General features: G+C 35.9%; 1 protein-coding gene across 1 annotated transcript in view; it reads left to right on the top strand.

The window, feature by feature from the left end:
* The window catches only part of LOC137659743 (dynein beta chain, ciliary-like), a gene marked incomplete at its 5' end in the record, with an annotated part of 223,797 nt that overhangs the window by 142,399 nt on the left and 61,398 nt on the right, over positions 1-20,000 (top strand). The window contains 13 exon segments of the mRNA XM_068394556.1: positions 1,229-1,333; positions 1,980-2,135; positions 3,269-3,397; positions 4,347-4,500; positions 5,010-5,152; positions 5,887-6,056; positions 6,801-6,939; positions 11,362-11,526; positions 14,272-14,465; positions 15,505-15,709; positions 16,644-16,808; positions 17,805-17,945; positions 18,784-18,954. Coding sequence (XP_068250657.1) covers positions 1,229-1,333; positions 1,980-2,135; positions 3,269-3,397; positions 4,347-4,500; positions 5,010-5,152; positions 5,887-6,056; positions 6,801-6,939; positions 11,362-11,526; positions 14,272-14,465; positions 15,505-15,709; positions 16,644-16,808; positions 17,805-17,945; positions 18,784-18,954 — 2,037 coding nt within the window.

Genomic DNA, 20,000 nt, shown 5'->3' with positions numbered 1-20,000 from the left:
GACTCGAACCCCATCCCGGCAGATTGCCAAGCAGGGACGTCTCCAATAGGTTACCACAGAGACAAATTCAATAAAAACAAGGAAACTTTTGAAGCTGGTGTAAAGAAAAAAAAAAGTTTTATGCTAATGAAATCTGTTAAGACTAATAAACCAAGTCTCTACTTTTAGTATAATATAGATTGCTTTCGAAGCAATATAGCCGGTATGAGCTCTCCATTAGTAGTCAAATATAAGAGTTGTTTTTCGTTAGCTGTAGAAATAGAAATAAGAAACGTTTGAATCTGAAATAAAAAGAAAATATGTACATGATAAAAATAGCTAAGATAAATAAGCTAATTCACCACTTATAGTACAAAATAGATTGCTTTCGAAGTGATATATATAGCCTGTGTAAGCCCTCACATTAGTAGGCTAGTCAGAGATAATAAATTGTTATTGGTTAGAATATAATAAACAGTTTTCTTTCGTTTCCAGTAGAAATAGAAGTAAAGAAACTTTTGAATCTGAAGTAAAAAGAAAATATTTACATTAATGAAAACTACTAAGGCAAAATACTAATTCACTAATTTTAGTATAACAGATTGCTTTCGAAACCTGTATAAGATACCTTGATAAAATTGGTATTTTATCTGACTTTAGATACCTTGATGAAATTGGGAATTTAACTGACTTTAGATACCTTGATGAAATTGGGAATTTATCTGACTTTAGATACCTTGATGAAATTGGGAATTTATCTGACTTTAGATACCTTGATGAAATTGGGAATTTATCTGACTTTAGATACCATGATGAAATTGGGAATTGATCTGACTTTGAAACCAGTATAAGATACCTCGATGAAATTGGGAATTGATCTGACATTGAAACCAATATAAACCTCGATGAAATTGGGAACTTATCTGACTTTGAAACCAGTATAAGATACCTTGAGGAAATAGGGAATTTATCTGACTTTTAAATCAGTATAAACCTCGATGAAATTTGGAATTTATCTGACTTTGAAACCAGTATAAACCTCGATGAAATTTGGAATTTATCTGACTTTGAAACCAGTATAAACCTCGATGAAATTGGGAATTGATCTGATTTTGAAACCTGTATAACATACCTCGATAAAATTGAGAATTGATCTGACTTTGAAACCTGTATAAGATACCTTGATAAAATTGGGATTTTATCTGACGCTGAATTATTTCCAAATAAGAGACCCTTTGTTCTCTTCCAGGTGGATGCGTTGAAAGCCAAGCTGGCCATTCAAGAGGTGGAATTGCAGAAGAAGAATGACGAGGCTGATAAGCTGATTCGAATTGTGGAGGCTGAAACTGCTAAGGTTATTAATATGTCTACATATATACATGCATATATGCAGTAAAATGTATCCATGACTGTATAAATACATTCATGTATTCAAACAAATGTTTAGGTATTATTAAAAGATGCTAAATTGAATACGAACACAACAATATACACATACGTGTATACACAGAGGTACACGCCCATTATATATGTATCTATGCATATGCATATATGTACATACACACACACACACACACACACACATATATATATATATATATATATATATATATATATATATATATATATATATATATATATATATATATATATAATTATGTACGTGTATGTATAAATATGCATATACTAACATACATTTACAGCATAATATACACACATGCATATACATGCATACATATACTGTATATATGCAAACGTGCATATACATACATACATATTTAGTATATATGCACACACACACACACACACACACACATATATATATATATATATATATATATATATATATATATATATATATATATATATATATATATATATATATATATATGAAGGGACAATATTACAATTGCTTTGTACTTTAATACACAGCTCCCACTTACCACTGACACACTTTGTCCGTCTGCTAACTAGCTTATTTTCCCTTTCCTTCCCTTCAGGTGGTGAGAGAAAACGAGAGCGCCAACGACGAGAAGCGGAAGGTGGCCGTCATCGAGACCGAGGTAGCCAAGAGGCGCAAAGAGTGCGAGGAGGACCTGGTCAAGGCTGAGCCCGCCCTCCATGCTGCAAGAGAGGCTCTCAACACTCTCAATAAGGTAGTCTATTTCAATTATTGACTTAATATATCAATCTTCAAAAGTTACTTTTCGGGTTTACGCATTGGATTTGTTTGGATGGCGCACTGTACCAACCGTGTGTCACACGATCGTACATATATAGGTCATTTTGTGTATATATTATGCTTGTATCTTCGCTCTTCCCTCGCACTTAAAAGAGCCTGAATAAACATTTCTGCTTTTCTCCTCTGTAACAGTGTCTGTTTTTCAAACATGAAATTTCTTGTTGCTTTGAGCTTTTGTATATAAAGGAGAGTGTTCTATAATAAACTCACTCAGTTGCTTTCATACTGTCTTTGAGTAACAACCTTCTCTCGGCCCGTCACATTGGTGGGTCACTCCGGGGTCACCAATGTGACGGGCCGAGAGAAGGTTGTTACTCAATGACAGTATGAAAGCAACTGAGTGAGTTTATTATAGAACACTATCCTTTATATACAAAAGCTCAAAGCAACAAGACATTTCATGTTTGAAAAACAGACACTGTTACAGAGGAGAAAAGCAGAAATGTTTAATCTGGTTCATTTAATGCGAGGGAAGAGCGAAGGTACAAGCATAATATATATACAAAATGAACTATGTACGATCGTGTGACACACGGTTGGTACAGCACCATTGTCTTTGAAAGGACCTATGTTTTTAGGTTTAAAGGCCAATCATGAATGGCAGAGGCAAGGGTCAGTGACCATGCTCTTGCTAGTAGGGCAATGCCCATAGAGTCTGGCTTTATATACATATTGTCAGCACTCAAGACCCCCTCTCCACCTAATCTAGGACCAGGAAGGGCCAGGCAATAGCTGCTCATGATTCATTAGGTAGACCTATTCGCTCCCCAAAACCCCCTTCCTTATTTGTATTCTATAATTTAAGGTTCATAATAGTTTGTACGGTATTTCTCAAGATGCTTCTGTGATAGAGTCAGAGTGTTTAAAGATATCTCAAGTACATAGTCATCTCTCTCTCTCTCTCTCTCTCTCTCTCTCTCTCTCTCTCTCTCTCTCTCTCTCTCTCTCTCTCTCTCTCTCGTAACTGCTTCCTTTTTTCCATTGGACTAAGTCACCATTTAACCTACTATTCAAGTTAATTTAACCGTGTATTTTCTTATATATCAGGCCAACCTGACGGAGCTGAAGTCCTTCGGGTCGCCTCCCTCAGGGGTATCGAGCGTCACAGCCGCTGTCATGGTCCTGCTGGCGCCAAATGGAAAGATCCCGAAGGAGAGGTCCTGGAAAGCCGGAAAGGTGAGTTAGATAGATAGATAGATAGATAGGGAGAGTCCGCTAATGAGGAAATTATAATCAATTGATAGATAGACAGGCGTTTAGGAGGAATCCCAAGGATTTAGCTTAAATAAAAGAAAGATAGATATGATAAATTCAAAGAGAAAGTTTAGGCGTGGGATAGATAGATATAAGTAAGCAAATAGATAGGATGAATTCTCTAACTTAAGTTTATCCAATAAATAGATAAGTAGATAGATAGAAAGATAGATCAATTGATAGATTGGGAGAATCTTCGGATTTGGAAGTTTAATCAATAGACGGAGAGGAGAAGTGCCCCATTGATTAAATTTTGCAGTGGACTAGAAATGGCTGCATTTGTTGTTTAAAAGTTTAAAGGTCTCTCATGAATTGCAGAGGCAAGGGACAGTGACATTGCCCTAGCAAACAGGACAGTGCCCCAGAGACTGTCCACATGTTATACTTTCAGCGCCCCAGCACCCTCTCCACTCAAGCTAGGACCAGGGAGGGCTGCCTATGACTCAGCAGATAGACCTATAGGCTCCCCCAAACTCCCCATCCTTAGCTCACAAGGATGGTAAGGTTGCTGACACTAATGGCACTAACGAGTCAGAGTGGGACTCGAACCCCGTCTGGCAATCACCAGGCAGAGACGTTCCCCATCGTTGTTAGATTGAATATAGCCCATATAACATAAGATTAAGTTAGTCAACCAATTATAGTCCATTTCTTTTATCGAAGCAGATTTGCACCGACTCGCAGCGGTGCCCTTTTAGCTCGGAAAAGTTTCCTGGTCGCTGATTGGTTAGAATTATCTCGTCCAACCAATCATCGATCAGGAAACTTTTCCGAGCGAAAAGGGCACCGCTGCGAGTCGGTGCAAATCTGCATCGCTAAAAGAAATTGACTATAGATTATCAATGAATTCTGACCACGCATCAAATTGCAGATGATGATGGCTAAAGTCGATCAATTTTTGGATCAACTCATCAATTACAACAAAGAAGACATTCACCCCGACATCATCAAGGCGATCCAGCCCTACCTGGATTGTTCCGAATTCAATCCGGACTTCATACGGGCCAAGTCTGTAGCCGCTGCAGGTAAGTTGTCTTACTCTGTGGACTTTTAGGCCTTATTTTGACCCATGCTCGCATGCTCTCTTTTATCCGGACTTAATCATTATCAGAGAATGGAGTTCAGACATGCTTTTGTAGTGAGTCTTCACTGCTCAATATATTGGTGTTGTTGATTAATTATGATTTTGACGAAGCATATTACTGTGATAAGAATAATGTAACTTATTATTATTATTATTATTATTATTATTATTATTATTATTATTATTATTATTATTATTGCTGTTGTTGTTATTATTATTTTTTTTTTTGTAAATGTTATCTTTATTATTCTACTATAATGACTTGTTTAATTTGGGCACCTTTGTTATTATTATTATTATTATTATTATTATTTTAGTAGTAGTAGTAGTAGTAGTAGTAGTAGTAGTAGTAGTAGTGGTATCGAATTGTTTCACCCCAGACAAAACTCCTGACGTGTTATCTTAAGCCGAGAAGATATAGCTCTCCAAAAAGCAATTTTTTTCCCCAAGGTCTGTGTTCTTGGGTGATCAACATCATCCGCTTCTACGAGGTCTACTGCGATGTGGAGCCGAAGAGAAGGGCGTTGGAAGCTGCAAACGCCGAATTGGCAGCTGCCCAGAACAGACTAGAAGCCATTACCTCCAAAATCAAGGTCAGAGGGGAAATCTGCTGACAGCTGTTTCAGACATTAACACAGGGCTTTCATCAGGGCTACATTTTTAGAAAGGCAGACTTACAGTTAAATATGTACCTGTATGTAGGCCATTACAATAAATACTAAACTTAAAAACCATTCCAAAAAAACACGTAGAATATCTTATATTACCCAAGATATTTTAAGCAATGGTAGCATTTTTGCAAGGGAAAATTTATGCAGGATTCAGGAGTTGCCTTTAAATGGTGGATGTCACACATTTATCCACAATTAGTGACAATTGCATAAGAAAAAGATAATTTCCAAAAGAGCTTATATATATATATATATATATATATATATATATATATATATATATATATATATATATATATATATATACATATATATATATATATATATATATGTGTGTGTGTGTGTATGAGTATGAGGTTGTATGTTATGTATAAGTGACTGTGTATGTATGTGTGCGTGGTTGCATGGTAAGGAACTTTAAAAGAAGAAATGGATAAGGCATTTGCTCCTCTCTTCTTTTCGGTGTAGTTAAGTTTTGTCTTTTTAGATTAAACACTAAATATATATGTGACAGTTTTAATTTTCATATCTTATATTGCATATATGGGCCGGGTTTATTAAGATAACTTTGAAGTTTTCTTTTCCTAGGAAAAAAGAAATCTGCCTAAGAAATCTTAATATACAATAACTTTATCAAACCCAAAATCAATTTTCAGAGCTTGGAGGAGCAGCTTGGATATCTCCAAGCTGAGTTCGACAAGGCCACAGCAGAAAAGATGAGGTGTGAGAAGGAGGCGAACAGCACCGCCCACACCATCGCCTTGGCCAACAGGCTTGTGGGTGGGTTGTCTTCTGAGAAGGTCCGCTGGGCTGAGGCGGTTGCACAGTACGTTGATGAAAATTGCTTGTCAGTAGACTTTGAGGAGTTGGCCTACTGGCCATTAATTAGGGCAAAGGATTTAGTCGTACTGTACAAGATTCTTTAATAGCACTGTTGTTCCTGGATCAATCGAAGTTTTATACCCAACCAAATCAGAATTAATCGATGTAAATAATTCCGTCTGAAAATCGGTCTTTTTCAATCCATCTGTAATTTTTTCCCGCATGGATTTAGTCAGCTGCTATTAGCTTTGTTAGTTTAAGAGTTGTTTAGTGAAGTTAATTCCACCTTCAGTCACTCGCCTTTCTAGTACAGTTGAACACAAGAATTTCTGCCGCATCTCGCTCTGAAGATGCGAAACCGACCGGCACATACTACGCTGCGAGTTCCTGTGTGTAACCTTGTCTAACACCTCTGCCATCTCTCCCCTCCACTATCTGTTCACTTAATCGCTGCGCAGTAACTGTGTGATAGGGTGCAATTCATCAGAGGAAGCGTGTCTGAAATTTCTGTGTCCAACTGTAATTTAAAAGGGATGTTAGACCCGCTATGAAACTTGACTGATCTTCACACGAATAACATTCAGTTAAAACTTTTGAATATCATAACCTTTGGTTATTAGACCAATTTAAACAGAAAAATATTATATTGGCTGTCTTCGTTATTTTACCTATGTAGGAAAAAAGTTGTACCTTTATTACCAACTATAGAGATTATCGTAAATGATTTAGCCGAGTTTTTCCCTGTCAGGATGCACACATCGGCCAAGACGCTTCCTGGAGACATCCTCCTGGTGGCCGCTTTCATCTCCTACTCAGGATGCTTCACCAAACACTACAGACGGGACCTCATGGATAAAATGTGGCTACCAATGCTGCAGAAACTCAATGTAAGTACAAACAAATGGCCTTCCTTAAAACTTGCGTATTATTATCATTTTTTTTTTCAAGAGAGCTTATCATTGGTTCTAAGGAACGCAATACTTTTCATTTATCTAATTGTTTTCTGTGTAGTTTCTTAGAACAAAGATCACGAAGAGTATCATATACTGTTCCAAAAGTGACGCCTATATTCCAGAGCAAGTCACAATTATTTATTCATTCATTCAGTCATTCATATTGAGTTATTCATTCCTGTTGAATCATCGTATTCTGGTATTCACTTCATCTCATACACGTGTTACGCCTAAGTTCTGAACAGCTCGCGATCCTGGACAATTCCAGCCATATGATCTCCAACTTCGCCTCCTACACCCCACAAAAAGACTGCCTATGTGAGTTCTTTCAGACGTTAGTGAGTAGGTACGTATGATATATATCAATATGGTTTCTTTTCTGTTATTGCCACTGTAATGGATATATCCTCTTGTGACGTAATCTCTTTTCCTCTTCATCCACGACATGGACGTCATCCGATTCTTCGAATGACACACTATCGACGGAGGTGGCTGCAGGCTGAGATAGAGAAGAAGAGAAAGGTCCTTTGTACAAGAGAAAAGTTGTTCTTTACTGAATCTGTTGTTTGATAGTTGTTGAAATGGCATATTCTCTCTCACTATTTTTTCTCCTTTCTTTCATTCTCTTTACAGATGTAAAATGGCATAATCTTCAACTTTCCCCTTTGCTATGATATTGTTGCAAAAAATATCTTGTAAATAGAATAAATAAAACATTTCATATCACCACTCACCATATAGCTGTAAATAAACCAAATCGCTACACTTCCTGTAAATTTTATCACCACATGCATTCTTGTTTCACTATAACATTTAGCATTGTAATTCTCAGGCGAAAATACACATCACTTCATTTTTCATCTTCTTACAATTTCTATTTTTCACGGTATCTGCCACTGCATCCAATAGCTTCAGCAACCTCGTCATTAATAGCATTCCTTTCATTAAATGCAATGTTTTCCTTCCCTTTTCACTGTATTTTATATTCAGTAAACACATATATAATTTTCTAGTTCCATAAATATATTTAGATTATTTTTGCAGAACCACAGCTCAATCTCACCATATCCTTGAATTAATTGATTTCTGTCACCTATTTGTCAATACTAAACAATGAGAATACTGTACATAGTAAAGCGCCAATGTTCCCCTGTATACAGGCATCTACAGTAGTTTTGATTTCTTAATGTATGTACTTTTATGCTTCATCCTTATTCCACCTTTCCAACAACAGCATTTCCTTTTTAAAATGCCACGCCCTATTTTTATTCCCACCTGGTCACAATATCGCGAGTCACTTGTTCAGTTACGTGTTCCTGTTCCTACAGATACTTCCCTCACTCGTATCAGTGCAACCAACGTATGTCTGTCAAGCTTGTATTTACCTTGCCTTGTCTGTTTAATGAGTCTTTATATGTAGCTTAGTACATTTTCCTATTGCAGCTGACAGGGAAGCCCTTTATGTTTGTGGTAATATAGGTGAGTAGTAATAAGATTGACTTGCTATTTGACTCTAGGTCTACGTACGTACGACCTTATATATATATATATATATATATATATATATATATATATATATATATATATATATGTATATATGTATATATAATATATATATATATATATATATATATATATATATATATATATATATATATTATATATATATATATATTTATATATATGTATGTATGTATATATATACTAATATATATATATATATATATATATATATATATATATATATATATATATATATATATATATATATATATATATTTATATATATATGTATATATATTTATATAGATACAATATATATATATATATATATATATATATATATATATATATATATATATATATATATATATATGTATGTATGTATGTATATATATATATATATATATATATATATATATATATATATATATATATATATATATATATATATATATATATATATATACTGTATAGACCTTGAGTAGGACCATACGCATTTTCCCTATGCCATTTGTCGTTCGACGACAGAAGTTAACTAACGTTGGATCTGGTGTGTGCTACGAAAGGCCACTTCCTGTCGTCGATAAATCCCTTGAACATCCTTGGGAGAGGTCGTGGGGCTAGCAACCTCACTCCAGAATATTCGAATAAAGCCAGGAAATTTATGTTTAATTGAGGAAAGATATTATCGGAAATTAATTGCTTTTCTAATAAGATACAGACTACCTGCTGATGTGTGCATTGTTTTCTTTTTTCTATTATATGAGGAGAGCGAAAGAGAGTAATGAAATCTGTTGAGAACTATCCTGTTTAATGTGAGAACACTACAGTAAGCAATTCCCCCAAGGGAGCTAGCAATTTCCTATGGTTTTATATAAAATATGTGTAAATATGTACAGAGAAATTTTATTTCTATAAAATTTCTATTGACCATATAAAGTAAAAATGACATTCTACTATATTTCATACAGTATCACCTCAGCATTTAGTAGAATATTTATCAAGTCATCTATAAATGGACGGATAAAGAGGAATTGTTTTTAAAGAGCATTTAACTTCATTATTTTTATGTCTATAAAATTACTACCTTCATTTTTTGCTGCTTATTTTTAGCAGGCCTCAGGAGGTAGTTCAGATTTTTTGTGTGACCTATGAGTATTAAAAATGTATCTTGACTTTACAATCAAGTTCATTCCTTCCTTTTATCCATGTATGTCTCCATAACATCCTAATCCTTTTCCTCCTCAGTATTTTCAGCAGAATATTTCTTGGCTTGAAGGATTTTGAGTCCTGCTTCTAAATACCTTTCTGTTTTCTTGGTAGATTTTTTTTCTGCCCGTGCAATTTTTCATCAGCTGCCATGCTGTGAACTGTCATTTTAACCTAATTTTCCTGATGTTTTCTACCAGCAATTTTTCGTAGATGTCCTCTTGGGCTGTTCCTGTAGAAAAAATGGGGGAAGAATTATTCCTCTCTGTAAAAAAAATTTATTATGGGCAGACACCCAGTAAATGACACTTTTATCATAATTTCAAATAACTATTTACCCGCAGATTATATTATATTTAAGTCACACCTATGTATTACTTTCAAATGTTAGTGATGATTGTATTGTATCATGTCCATTGTCAACTGTGTGTCTGTCAATGTGTTACTCATCCTCAGCAGTCCAACATTTTCTCTTGCAGCTTTTGCCAGTCTAGTCTCTGATTCTCTACAGTATTCTACCATGTCCTTGTCTCTCATAAAACTGTTCATCTTGTAGCTATAATCAGTAGTGTAGGAGCACCTCGGTAATAGTCAGATAATGAAAGGGGCCAACATCTGATAATAGCTGTTGTGGTATGATAAGATAACTTTTATCTTCTCTGTACAGTAGATGAAAAAATGCGCAAACTGTTTGTTTAAATTTCATGTTTATTTTCAATTTTTGTTTATGGAGGATTTTGGCCCGTGAATTAGCATAAAGTATGATTTGCACCCCACAGTAGAAGTGACTAAAATTTCTAAAGATAAACTGTAGTTTTGGAGTCTTGTAGAGTAAAACTTTCAACCTGCATTTTGTTTAACATTAGGATATATCTTAAGAATTTAGTAAAAACAAAAAACAAAAAATGCCAGAACAAATAAACGAAAACTTATTCGAAAGATTTTAAATGTTTTTGTTCAAAACATGCACATGTTACTTAGATTATCAGAAAAATACTGCATCCTTGCTATTTAAAGTGAACTGTTACCAGCAAATGAAAAAACAACACTACCAGAAATATTTGTTGTCCTACTGTCAAGTTATATGTAAATTAATTTTTGTAAGGGTATAGTTTTCCTTTTCTCTATCTGTATATAAACCCTTTATGACAAGATTAGTTTTCCTGTGAAAAGAGGAAGGCTTTTGGAAAATGTACCTGATTCAAAAAGAATATTAGTAATACACCTTGGCTTAGTAATGAATCTATAGATAACAATCTTTTCTCTATATTATTTGTTTTACCTCATAAATAAGACAACCAAGTTCTTGCTTCAAAAGTAACAAATTAAATTTTGAAGAAATATAATTTATAATTTTCCTGTTTAGTTTTCACCTAGTTGAAAAAGAATGTACACATTTAGTTAAAACAGACTAAGATTAATACAAATAACCAAGTAACAATTTAACCTGTGCTTTAGATCTAGATGTTAAATTTAATCCTATTAAAAACTTTAGTCTAAACATTACATGTTTCTCGGTAAATAATATTTAAAAGAACTCAGTAATTTGATGACAACTTCTTGGCCAAGGTTTCTTTAACCTTCGTGATCCATTGGAAAGCAAATCGTAATAATGTTTTTATTTGTTCTGCCCTTTCCAAACAGCCTGTGATTCCCATCACCCACAATCTGGATGCCATCAAACTCCTGACGGATGACGCAACCATCGCCGGTTGGAACAACGAAGGCCTCCCGTCCGACCGGATGTCAACCGAAAACGCCATCATCCTCACTAGTTCCGACAGGTGGCCTCTCATCATAGATCCCCAGGTGCGATCCTTTCCTAATGCCAAGTTTTGGAATTCTATTCTTGCTTCTGTTCTCCTTAATTCTTATTTTCTTTTTCCTTTTAAAAGACCGAAGACCTTTCTGTTTACTTCATGAATAAGTTTCATCCAACTTCCTTTTTGTTTGGTTTTCTTCGGGTCTGGACTAGGAAAGGCCATAAATTTAGCAAAAGAAACTAGTTTTCTTGACTATGTCCAGTAAATCATTTCATTCATTTTGCCCGCTCAAATGAAATTATATATAGTAACATTAATACTGATTTTTTTTTTAAAGCAACTGCGAAGTCATTTGAAGTAAATTGAAAATTCCACCATGTATTATAGAATAAAATCTCAACTTTGTAGAGTCCAAACATGCAAAACACAATGTATCTATACTATTTTTTTCCTGTGCGTAACACGGATTGTCTACAGATAATGAACACCACTCTTAACTATCAATAAAACCTTAAGCAGAAAAAAATACCGAGTAACATAGTACACTATTATTTAAAAACAGTTTAGAGACATCAATTCTCCCCTACAGTGATATTTGAATATTAGAGAATTATACTCTAATCCTCGAATTTGTAGTTTTATTTTCAAACTCTAAATTCCAAGGGTCATTAAAAGGGAAAACGTATTTGTTATTAAAAAAAAAGAAATGAAAGGAATAGAGAAGTTGGAAGCAGACATATTGGAAACATCCCATCCTAGCGATCTACTGGACTGAGGTTCGAGATCCGCTCAAACTTGGTAGTTTCTTGTAGTGTCAGCAACCTCACCATCCTTGTAAGCTAAGGATGGTGGTGTTTGGAGGGACTAAAAGGCATACCTGCTGAGTCATTAGCTGCCATATCCTGCCCCTCCCTGGTCCTAGCTTGAGTGGAGAGGGGACTTTGGCGCTGAGCAAGTGTATATATAGTCAGTCTCTAGGGCATTGTCCTGCTAGTTAGGGCTTTGTCCTGCTAGCTAGGACCTTGTCCTGCTATCTAGTGTCTTATCGTGCTAACTAGGGCATTTTCCTGCTAGTTAGGGCATTGTTCTGTTAGCTTGGGCATTGTCCTGCCAGCTAGGGGCTTGTCCTGCTAGCTAGGGCATTGTCCTGCTAGCTAGGGGATTGTTCTGCTAGCCATGGCATTGTCCTGCTAGCTAGGGCATTGTCCTGCTAGCTAGGGCATTGTCCTGCTAGCTAGGGCATTGTCCTGCTAGCTAGGGCATTGTCCTGTTAGCTAGGGCATTGTCCTGCTAGCTTGGGTATTGTCCTACTAGCTAGGGCATTGTCCTGTTAGCTAGGGCATTGTCCTGCTTGCTTGGGCCTTGTCCTGTTAGATAGGGCATTGCCCTGTTAGCTAGGGCATTTTCCTGCTAGCTAGGGCATTTTTCTGTTAGCTTGGACATTGTCCTGCTAGGTAGAGCTTTGTCCTGCTAGCTAGAGCATAGTCCTGCTAGCTAGGGCCTTATCCTGCGAGCTAGGGCATTGTACTGCTAGCTATGGCATTGTTCTGTTAGCTTGGGCATTGCCCTGCTAGCTTTGGCATTGTCCTGTTAGCTAGGGCATTTTCCTGCTAGCTTTGGCATTGTCCTGTGAGCGAGGGCATTTTCCTGCTAGCTATGGCATTGTCCTGTTAGCTTGGGCATTGTCCTGCTAGCTAGAGCATTGTCCTGCTAGCTAGAGCATTGTCCTGCTAGCTAGGGCCTTATCCTGCGAGTTTTGGCATTGTACTGTTAGCTATGACATTGTTCTGTTAGCTTGGGCATTGTCCTGTTAGCTAAGGCATTGTCCTGCTAGCTAGGGCATTGTTCTGTTAGCTTGGGCATTGTCCTGTTAGCTAGGGCATTGTCCTGCTAGCTAGGGCATTGTTCTGATAGCTTGGGCATTGTCCTGCTAGTTAGAGCATAGTCCTGCTAGCTAGGGCCTTATCCTGCGAATTAGGGCATTGTACTGTTAGCTATGGTATTGTTCTGTTAGCTTGGGAATTGTCCTGCTAGCTTTGGCATTGTCCTGTTAGCTATGGCATTGTCCTGCTGGCTATTGCATTGTTCTGTTAGCCTGGGTATTATCCTGCTACCTAGAGCAATGTCCCGCTAGCGAAGGCCTTATCTTGCTAGCTAGGGCATTATCCTGCTAGCTAGGGCATTGTCCTGTTAGCGTTGGCATTGTCATGCTAGCTTGGACATTGTCCTGTTAGCTAGGGTATTGTCCTGCTAGCTAGGACATTGCCCCATTAGCTAGGGCATTGTCACTATCCCTTTCTTCTGCCAATCATACGTGACCCTTAAACCTTTAAAGGTTGTTCATAAAATTCTTTATAAGGGACCCTCCCCAATAAACAGACGACAAAAAAGTACGTGAATAGGGTGAAGAGGTGCCCAACGGAGAGACTGCCTTTCCCATTAATAATAATAATAATAATAATAATAATAATAATGATAATAATAATAATAATCATCATCATCATCATCATCTACGCCTATTGGCGCAAAGGGCCTTGATTAGATTTCGCTAGTCGCCCCTATCTTGAGCTTTTGATTCAATACTTTTCCATTCATCATCTCTTGCTTAACGCTTCATAGTCCTTAGCCATGTGATCCTGGGTCTTCCAACTCTGCTCGCACCTGGTGGAGCCCAGTTAAATATATGGTGAACTAATCTCTCTTGAGGAGTGCGAAGAGCATGCCCAAACCATCTCCATCTACGTCTCACCATAATGATATATGCCCATTTTTCTCCTTAACACGACAACAGCTCCAAGGCATCAAGTGGATCAAAGCGAGGTACGGAGACGCCTTGGTTGTGGTTCGACTTGACCAGAAGAACTGCGTGGACGTCCTGGAGGCCGCCATCACGAAGGGCGACACGGTGCTCATCGAGAACCTTCCGGAAAGTCTCGACCCCGTTCTCGATCCGCTCATCGGCAAGAATCTCATCAAACGTGGGAGGTGAGGAAGGAAGAGGACCGAATTTTTAGCTTTTCATAAATATTTCTTTATAATTTGATCTTTTTAGTTTAATTTTGTTTTATTTTGCTCTTAGATCATAAACTTCAATAAACTCGTCTAAAATATTTTTTTTTTCTTGGTGATAAATCTTTTGTAATGAATCACTTATTTTAGTTTACTTAATACACCCATGATTTTTCTTTTATTAATTGTATTATCATATCACAATAATGTATTTGATGATATGACGTAAAAATATTAATGATGTATACGTAAAGTTTTAACGTTATTTTTTTTTTTTTTTTTTTTTTGCTAACCTCGCTAACTAATAAATCCATAACGCATGATCTTCATACATTATGTAAAATCCATCCTCTGCAATGTTGTTATTTAAATCCATAGTAGATGCCTCTTACAGTGTTATTGCAGTGGTGCACTTTAGATGGCTTTTGTTGTATATTCTACGAAAATCGTACCTTCCTAGATTCCATCTGCATTGCATTCTGCCTCTGAGAAATTGGTTATATCACACAGCTGATTTATGATGATAGAAATAACAAGGGATTTTGAAAGCATTAAACCCTTGCAAAAGAGTAAGCAATCCACTATCAAAAAATGACCCCTCTACCCAAAAACTTACAATTATGTAACTCCTAAATTCTAACAGATTTTTTTTATTGACAAGACCCACCTTTAGTCAATTCCTGTTGAATATTCTCGCACTTTATTTTGTATAATTATTCTTATTACAAACATTTTTGGCACAATTCCTATTCAAACAGTTTTTTGCACAATTCCCATTATAAACACAACAATTTTTGTAATATTCATTACACATTTTTTTCAAAATTTCCCATTACAAACACATTTTTTTTTAACAATTCACATTAGAAACACACATATATTTGAACAATTCCCATTAATAATACACATATTGGTTTTTTTTTTATAATTTCCTTTACAAACACTCAAACCAAACCCAAAACATAATGTTTTTCCTAAAGATAATCGTAACAACATAGATAATTGTCAATTACAGAGCTCTGAAGATGGGCGATCGGGAAATCGAGTACAACTCATCGTTCCAACTCATCCTCCACACAAAGTTAGCTAACCCTCATTACAAGCCAGAGTTGCAAGCGCAGTGCACCCTCATCAACTTCACCGTCACTCGAGATGGTCTGGAAGACCAGCTCTTGGCCGAAGTCGTCAAGGCAGAGAGACCAGATCTGGAGGAACTGAAGGTAAAGCTTTTAGCAGTTTTAAGGGTTGTGTTGGCTTATTGAAAACGTCCCTGCCTGCAGTTCTTCTGGACGGGGGATCGAGTCACGCTCAAAGTCGATAGTTTGTTGTAGTGTCTGGAACCTCACCAACCTTGTGAACATTTGATGAGGGGTTTGGGGGTGCCTATAGGTCTACCTGCTGAGTCATCAGTAGCCATTGCCTGTCCCTCCCTGGTCCTATCTTGGGTGGAGAGGGGGCTAGGTCGCTGATCATACTAATTTATGGTCAGTCTCTAGGGCATTGTCCTGCTAGGCATTGTCTCTGACCCTTACCTCTGCCATTCATGTGTAACCTTTAAACCAGGGTCAGATATAAACAAGAACGATTGAAGTGTTGCTTCGATAAGATGTAGTATTGCAAAATGGTGGTGATTTTTATTTAGAAAAAGGTGGATTATATTTTTTGAGTTTATTTTTAAACATCTAAAGTTAAATCTTTCATATTTTTTATGTAGTATGATGGTGGTAATTAGCTATAAAAGGGTTGAATTTTGTTCATTGTATAAGCAACATAAAGATAAGAGATTCTAATGGTATAAGGCTTTAAGGGTTGCAGTAGCCTATTGGAAACGGTCCTACTGTCGATCTGCCGGACAGGGGTTCGAATTCCGCTCAAACTCAGTTGTTTCTTGTAGTGTTTGCAACCTCACCATCCTTATGAGCTAAGCATGAGGGTTTGGGGAGCCTATAGATCTACCTGCTGAGTCATCAGCAGCCAATGCCTGGTCCTCCCTGGTCCTAGCTTTGGTGGAGAAGGGGCCCGGGCACTGATCTTATGTATATATGACCAGTCTCTAGAGCCTTGCTACTGTCCCTTCCCTCTATTTGAAGGAACACGAGAACGTTAATATATTGTAATAGAATATTTTTTTCATGATCTCTATTTTCTTTCCAGTATAACTTGACCAAACAGCAGAATGACTTCAAGATTCAGCTGAAACACCTGGAAGACGATCTTCTGAGTCGTTTGTCCTCTGCGGGAGGAAACTTCTTGGGAGATACGGCTCTGGTGGAAAACCTGGAACACACGAAGGCTACGGCTCAGGAGATTCAAGAAAAGGTATTATTATTATTATTATTATTATTATTATTATTATTATTATTATTATTATTGTAGTAGTAGTAGTAGTAGTAGTAGTAGTTAAGCTACAACCCTAGTTGGAAAAGCAGGATGCTACAGTAGAAGCCCAAGGGCTCCAACAGGGAAAATAGCCCAGTAAGGAAAGGAAACACATAAATAGTGCTCCTGAGTGTACCCTCAAGCAAGAGGAACAGGAACTATTATCATTCATTTATGGTATAGTATTACAGTTGAACGATTCTTTTATTTGGATTAATCTATGGTAGCATTAATTAAGATAATATTATAAGGGTTACTGTACAGATGCACAAGGTCTATAGAGTAAAGGCAGTGCACAGGAAATGGAAATATCGTATCTATAGTCGTAAGAAAGACTGAGTAATTTTGTCATTTTCATTAGCGCAATGACGAATTTAGTTGTTTAATAACATTGTGAACGTTTAACGAGAAAGAAAAAAAACATTGTAATGATTAATAAGAGCCGTAATAAAATAGCCGTAATTTACTTAGGGCTTATAATTGTGTTTTCAGAATGTAAACCCATCAGTTATAGAACAGTGGTAGATGGCATGAATTTAATTTTTTCCTTGTAATTTAGTAAATATAAAATATACAAATTTTCCAATATAATAGTCATACATACATGTACCAAGGCACTTCCCCCAATTTTGGGGGTTAGCCGACATCAACAAATGAAACAAAAACAAAAAAAGGGGACCTCTACTCTCTATCCCTTTTTTTTTTTTTTTTTTTTTTTTTTTTTCATTTGTTGATGTCGGCTACCCCCCTAAAATTGGGGGAAGTGCCTTGGTATATGTATGCATGACTATTATATTGGAAAATTTGTATATTTTATATTTACTAATAGTGAATTAGATAATTAGATGATTTGATTTAATATGATATTTACTCCAGGAAATTCTTACATTTATTTGGTGTTTGTTAGAGCTAAGACATCTATCATTTCTTTTTCAGGTGGCAGAAGCTCGCATCACAAGCGTTCAGATTGACGAGGCGAGAGAGTTGTATCGGCCGGCGGCCGCAAGGGCGTCTTTACTCTACTTCATTCTGAATGATCTTCACAAGATCAATCCTATATATCAGTTCTCTTTGAAGGTACGTCTGCAAATAGTGGTGGACATTGTCTTTCATCTCTGTATTTCGTATGACTTTAATGCCATGAGCTTTTTCCAAAATTTATTTTTTTTTTCTTTTTTTGATTTCACATGATATGCAGCAGACGCCCGATGGATTACTTTCCAAGTTCAAATTTGTTAAGTAATTAGCGTTTATACAGGAGAAAGAGAAATGTTTTGTGAAATTCTTGTGATATTTATTTATTTCTAAAGATTACCTTAATTTCTTTCTAACCGTATTTTTAATTTTACAAATTCCATATGAAAAACGTAACAAAAGATGTAAATTTACTTTTCAAATTCCACGAAGCGTTGTAGTCCACATCAATCTACTTAGCCAACATCTCGTCGATATCGGAACGCTCCCTTCCAATTTCTTAACATTCTAGGACTAGGTATTAACTTCATGATGCCACCGACAGATGTCTCTGTCGATTGTTATTGTTACATTGTCGTCACTCTACTGTCTTCAATAAATCCTAATGTGAATACTACTGCATCATCTTTATCTATCCACTATTTTGTCGCAAGGTACTAACAGAAAGGCGAGGTGAATGTAACTGACTTTATTCAACGAGATAAGGAGCTTATATATAGACGGGTGAGGGCAACAATAGCACAAAATTCCAACAATGTAAACCATGCAATGGCAAGCTTACACAGGTTTTTCTATTATCAGTGCGGGAGAGAGCGAGAGATGAAAAAAAAAGCAATAGCATTACAGTTTATGAGCGTGTATGAAATACACGTGTGTTACAATTTACATCACATTCCCATTAATTTCTTAATAACTTCTTCGATGTATTCCATATTCACAGGCCTTCAGGGTCGTCTTCCACAAAGCGATAGATCGCTCAGAGGCCAACGACGAGGTACGACTGAGAGTGGAGGCTTTGATTGACACCATCACTCACAGCGTCTTCCTTTATACGACCAGAGGTCTCTTCGAAAGAGATAAATTGATCTTCGCTGCACAGATGACATTCCAGGTAATTTAGCTTTTTTTTTTTTTTTCGTTGTTCTTGTCTTATTGTGTTGGAACAAAGATAAGTTGTCTTAGCTTTAGTTTGAGAGATGAAGGATTAAAAACGTTTTTTTTTTTTTATTTTTTTTATTCAAGATGTCAATAAGAATATGATTTTATTATAACTTGTATGCTATTTTATGCATTTACTTTGTACTAAGAAAGTTTATTTGTTTTAATTTTAGTTTGAGAGATAAGGCTGATTTTTTTCTTTATTTAAGAATTTAATAATAATATGATTTTATAACCTATATGCTGTTTCATGTAATTATTTTCTGGTCTTACTTTACGTTTTAACTAGGAAAGTGTTCTCTTTTAATTTTTTTTTCTAACAAGCTCTTTTAGCTCTGACATTGCATCTTCATCTTTATTGAGCATTCATACAAAACAGTAAGATCATTATCTAGCATAAAATGTTCTCTTAAATAGAATATATATATATATATATATATATATATATATATATATATATATATATATATATATATATATATATATATATATATATATATATACAGTATATATATAATTAAAACAAAATTGAAGTCTAGATTAAAGAATGAAGCAAACCAAAACAAAAACCAAAATATTAGCTAATTGAATAAGTTGAAGAAACAATTTACAGTGACATGTTTCATCTATAAATAACAATTCTTTTTCACCCAAGGGTTTAACTACTGCACTGTAATTGTTCAGTGGCTACTTTCTCTTGGTAAGGGTAGAAGTGACTCTTTAGCTATGGTAAGCAGCTCTTCTAGGAGAAGGACACTCCAAAATCAAACAACTGTTCTCTAGACATGGGTAGTGCCATAGCCTCTGTACCATGATCTTCCACTGTCTTGGGTTCGAGTTCTCTTGCTTGAGGGTACACTCAAGCACACTATTCTATCTTATTACTCTTCCTATTATTTTATTAAAGTTTTTATGGATGATTTAGGAAATATTTATGTTGATGTTACTGTTCTTAAGATAATTTTTCCTTGTTTCCTTCCTCGCTGGGCTATTTTCCCT

The sequence above is a fragment of the Palaemon carinicauda genome, chromosome 20, assembly GCF_036898095.1.
Source record: "Palaemon carinicauda isolate YSFRI2023 chromosome 20, ASM3689809v2, whole genome shotgun sequence".
Taxonomy (NCBI): domain Eukaryota; kingdom Metazoa; phylum Arthropoda; class Malacostraca; order Decapoda; family Palaemonidae; genus Palaemon; species Palaemon carinicauda.
This window is presented reverse-complemented; position numbering and strand designations above follow the sequence as displayed.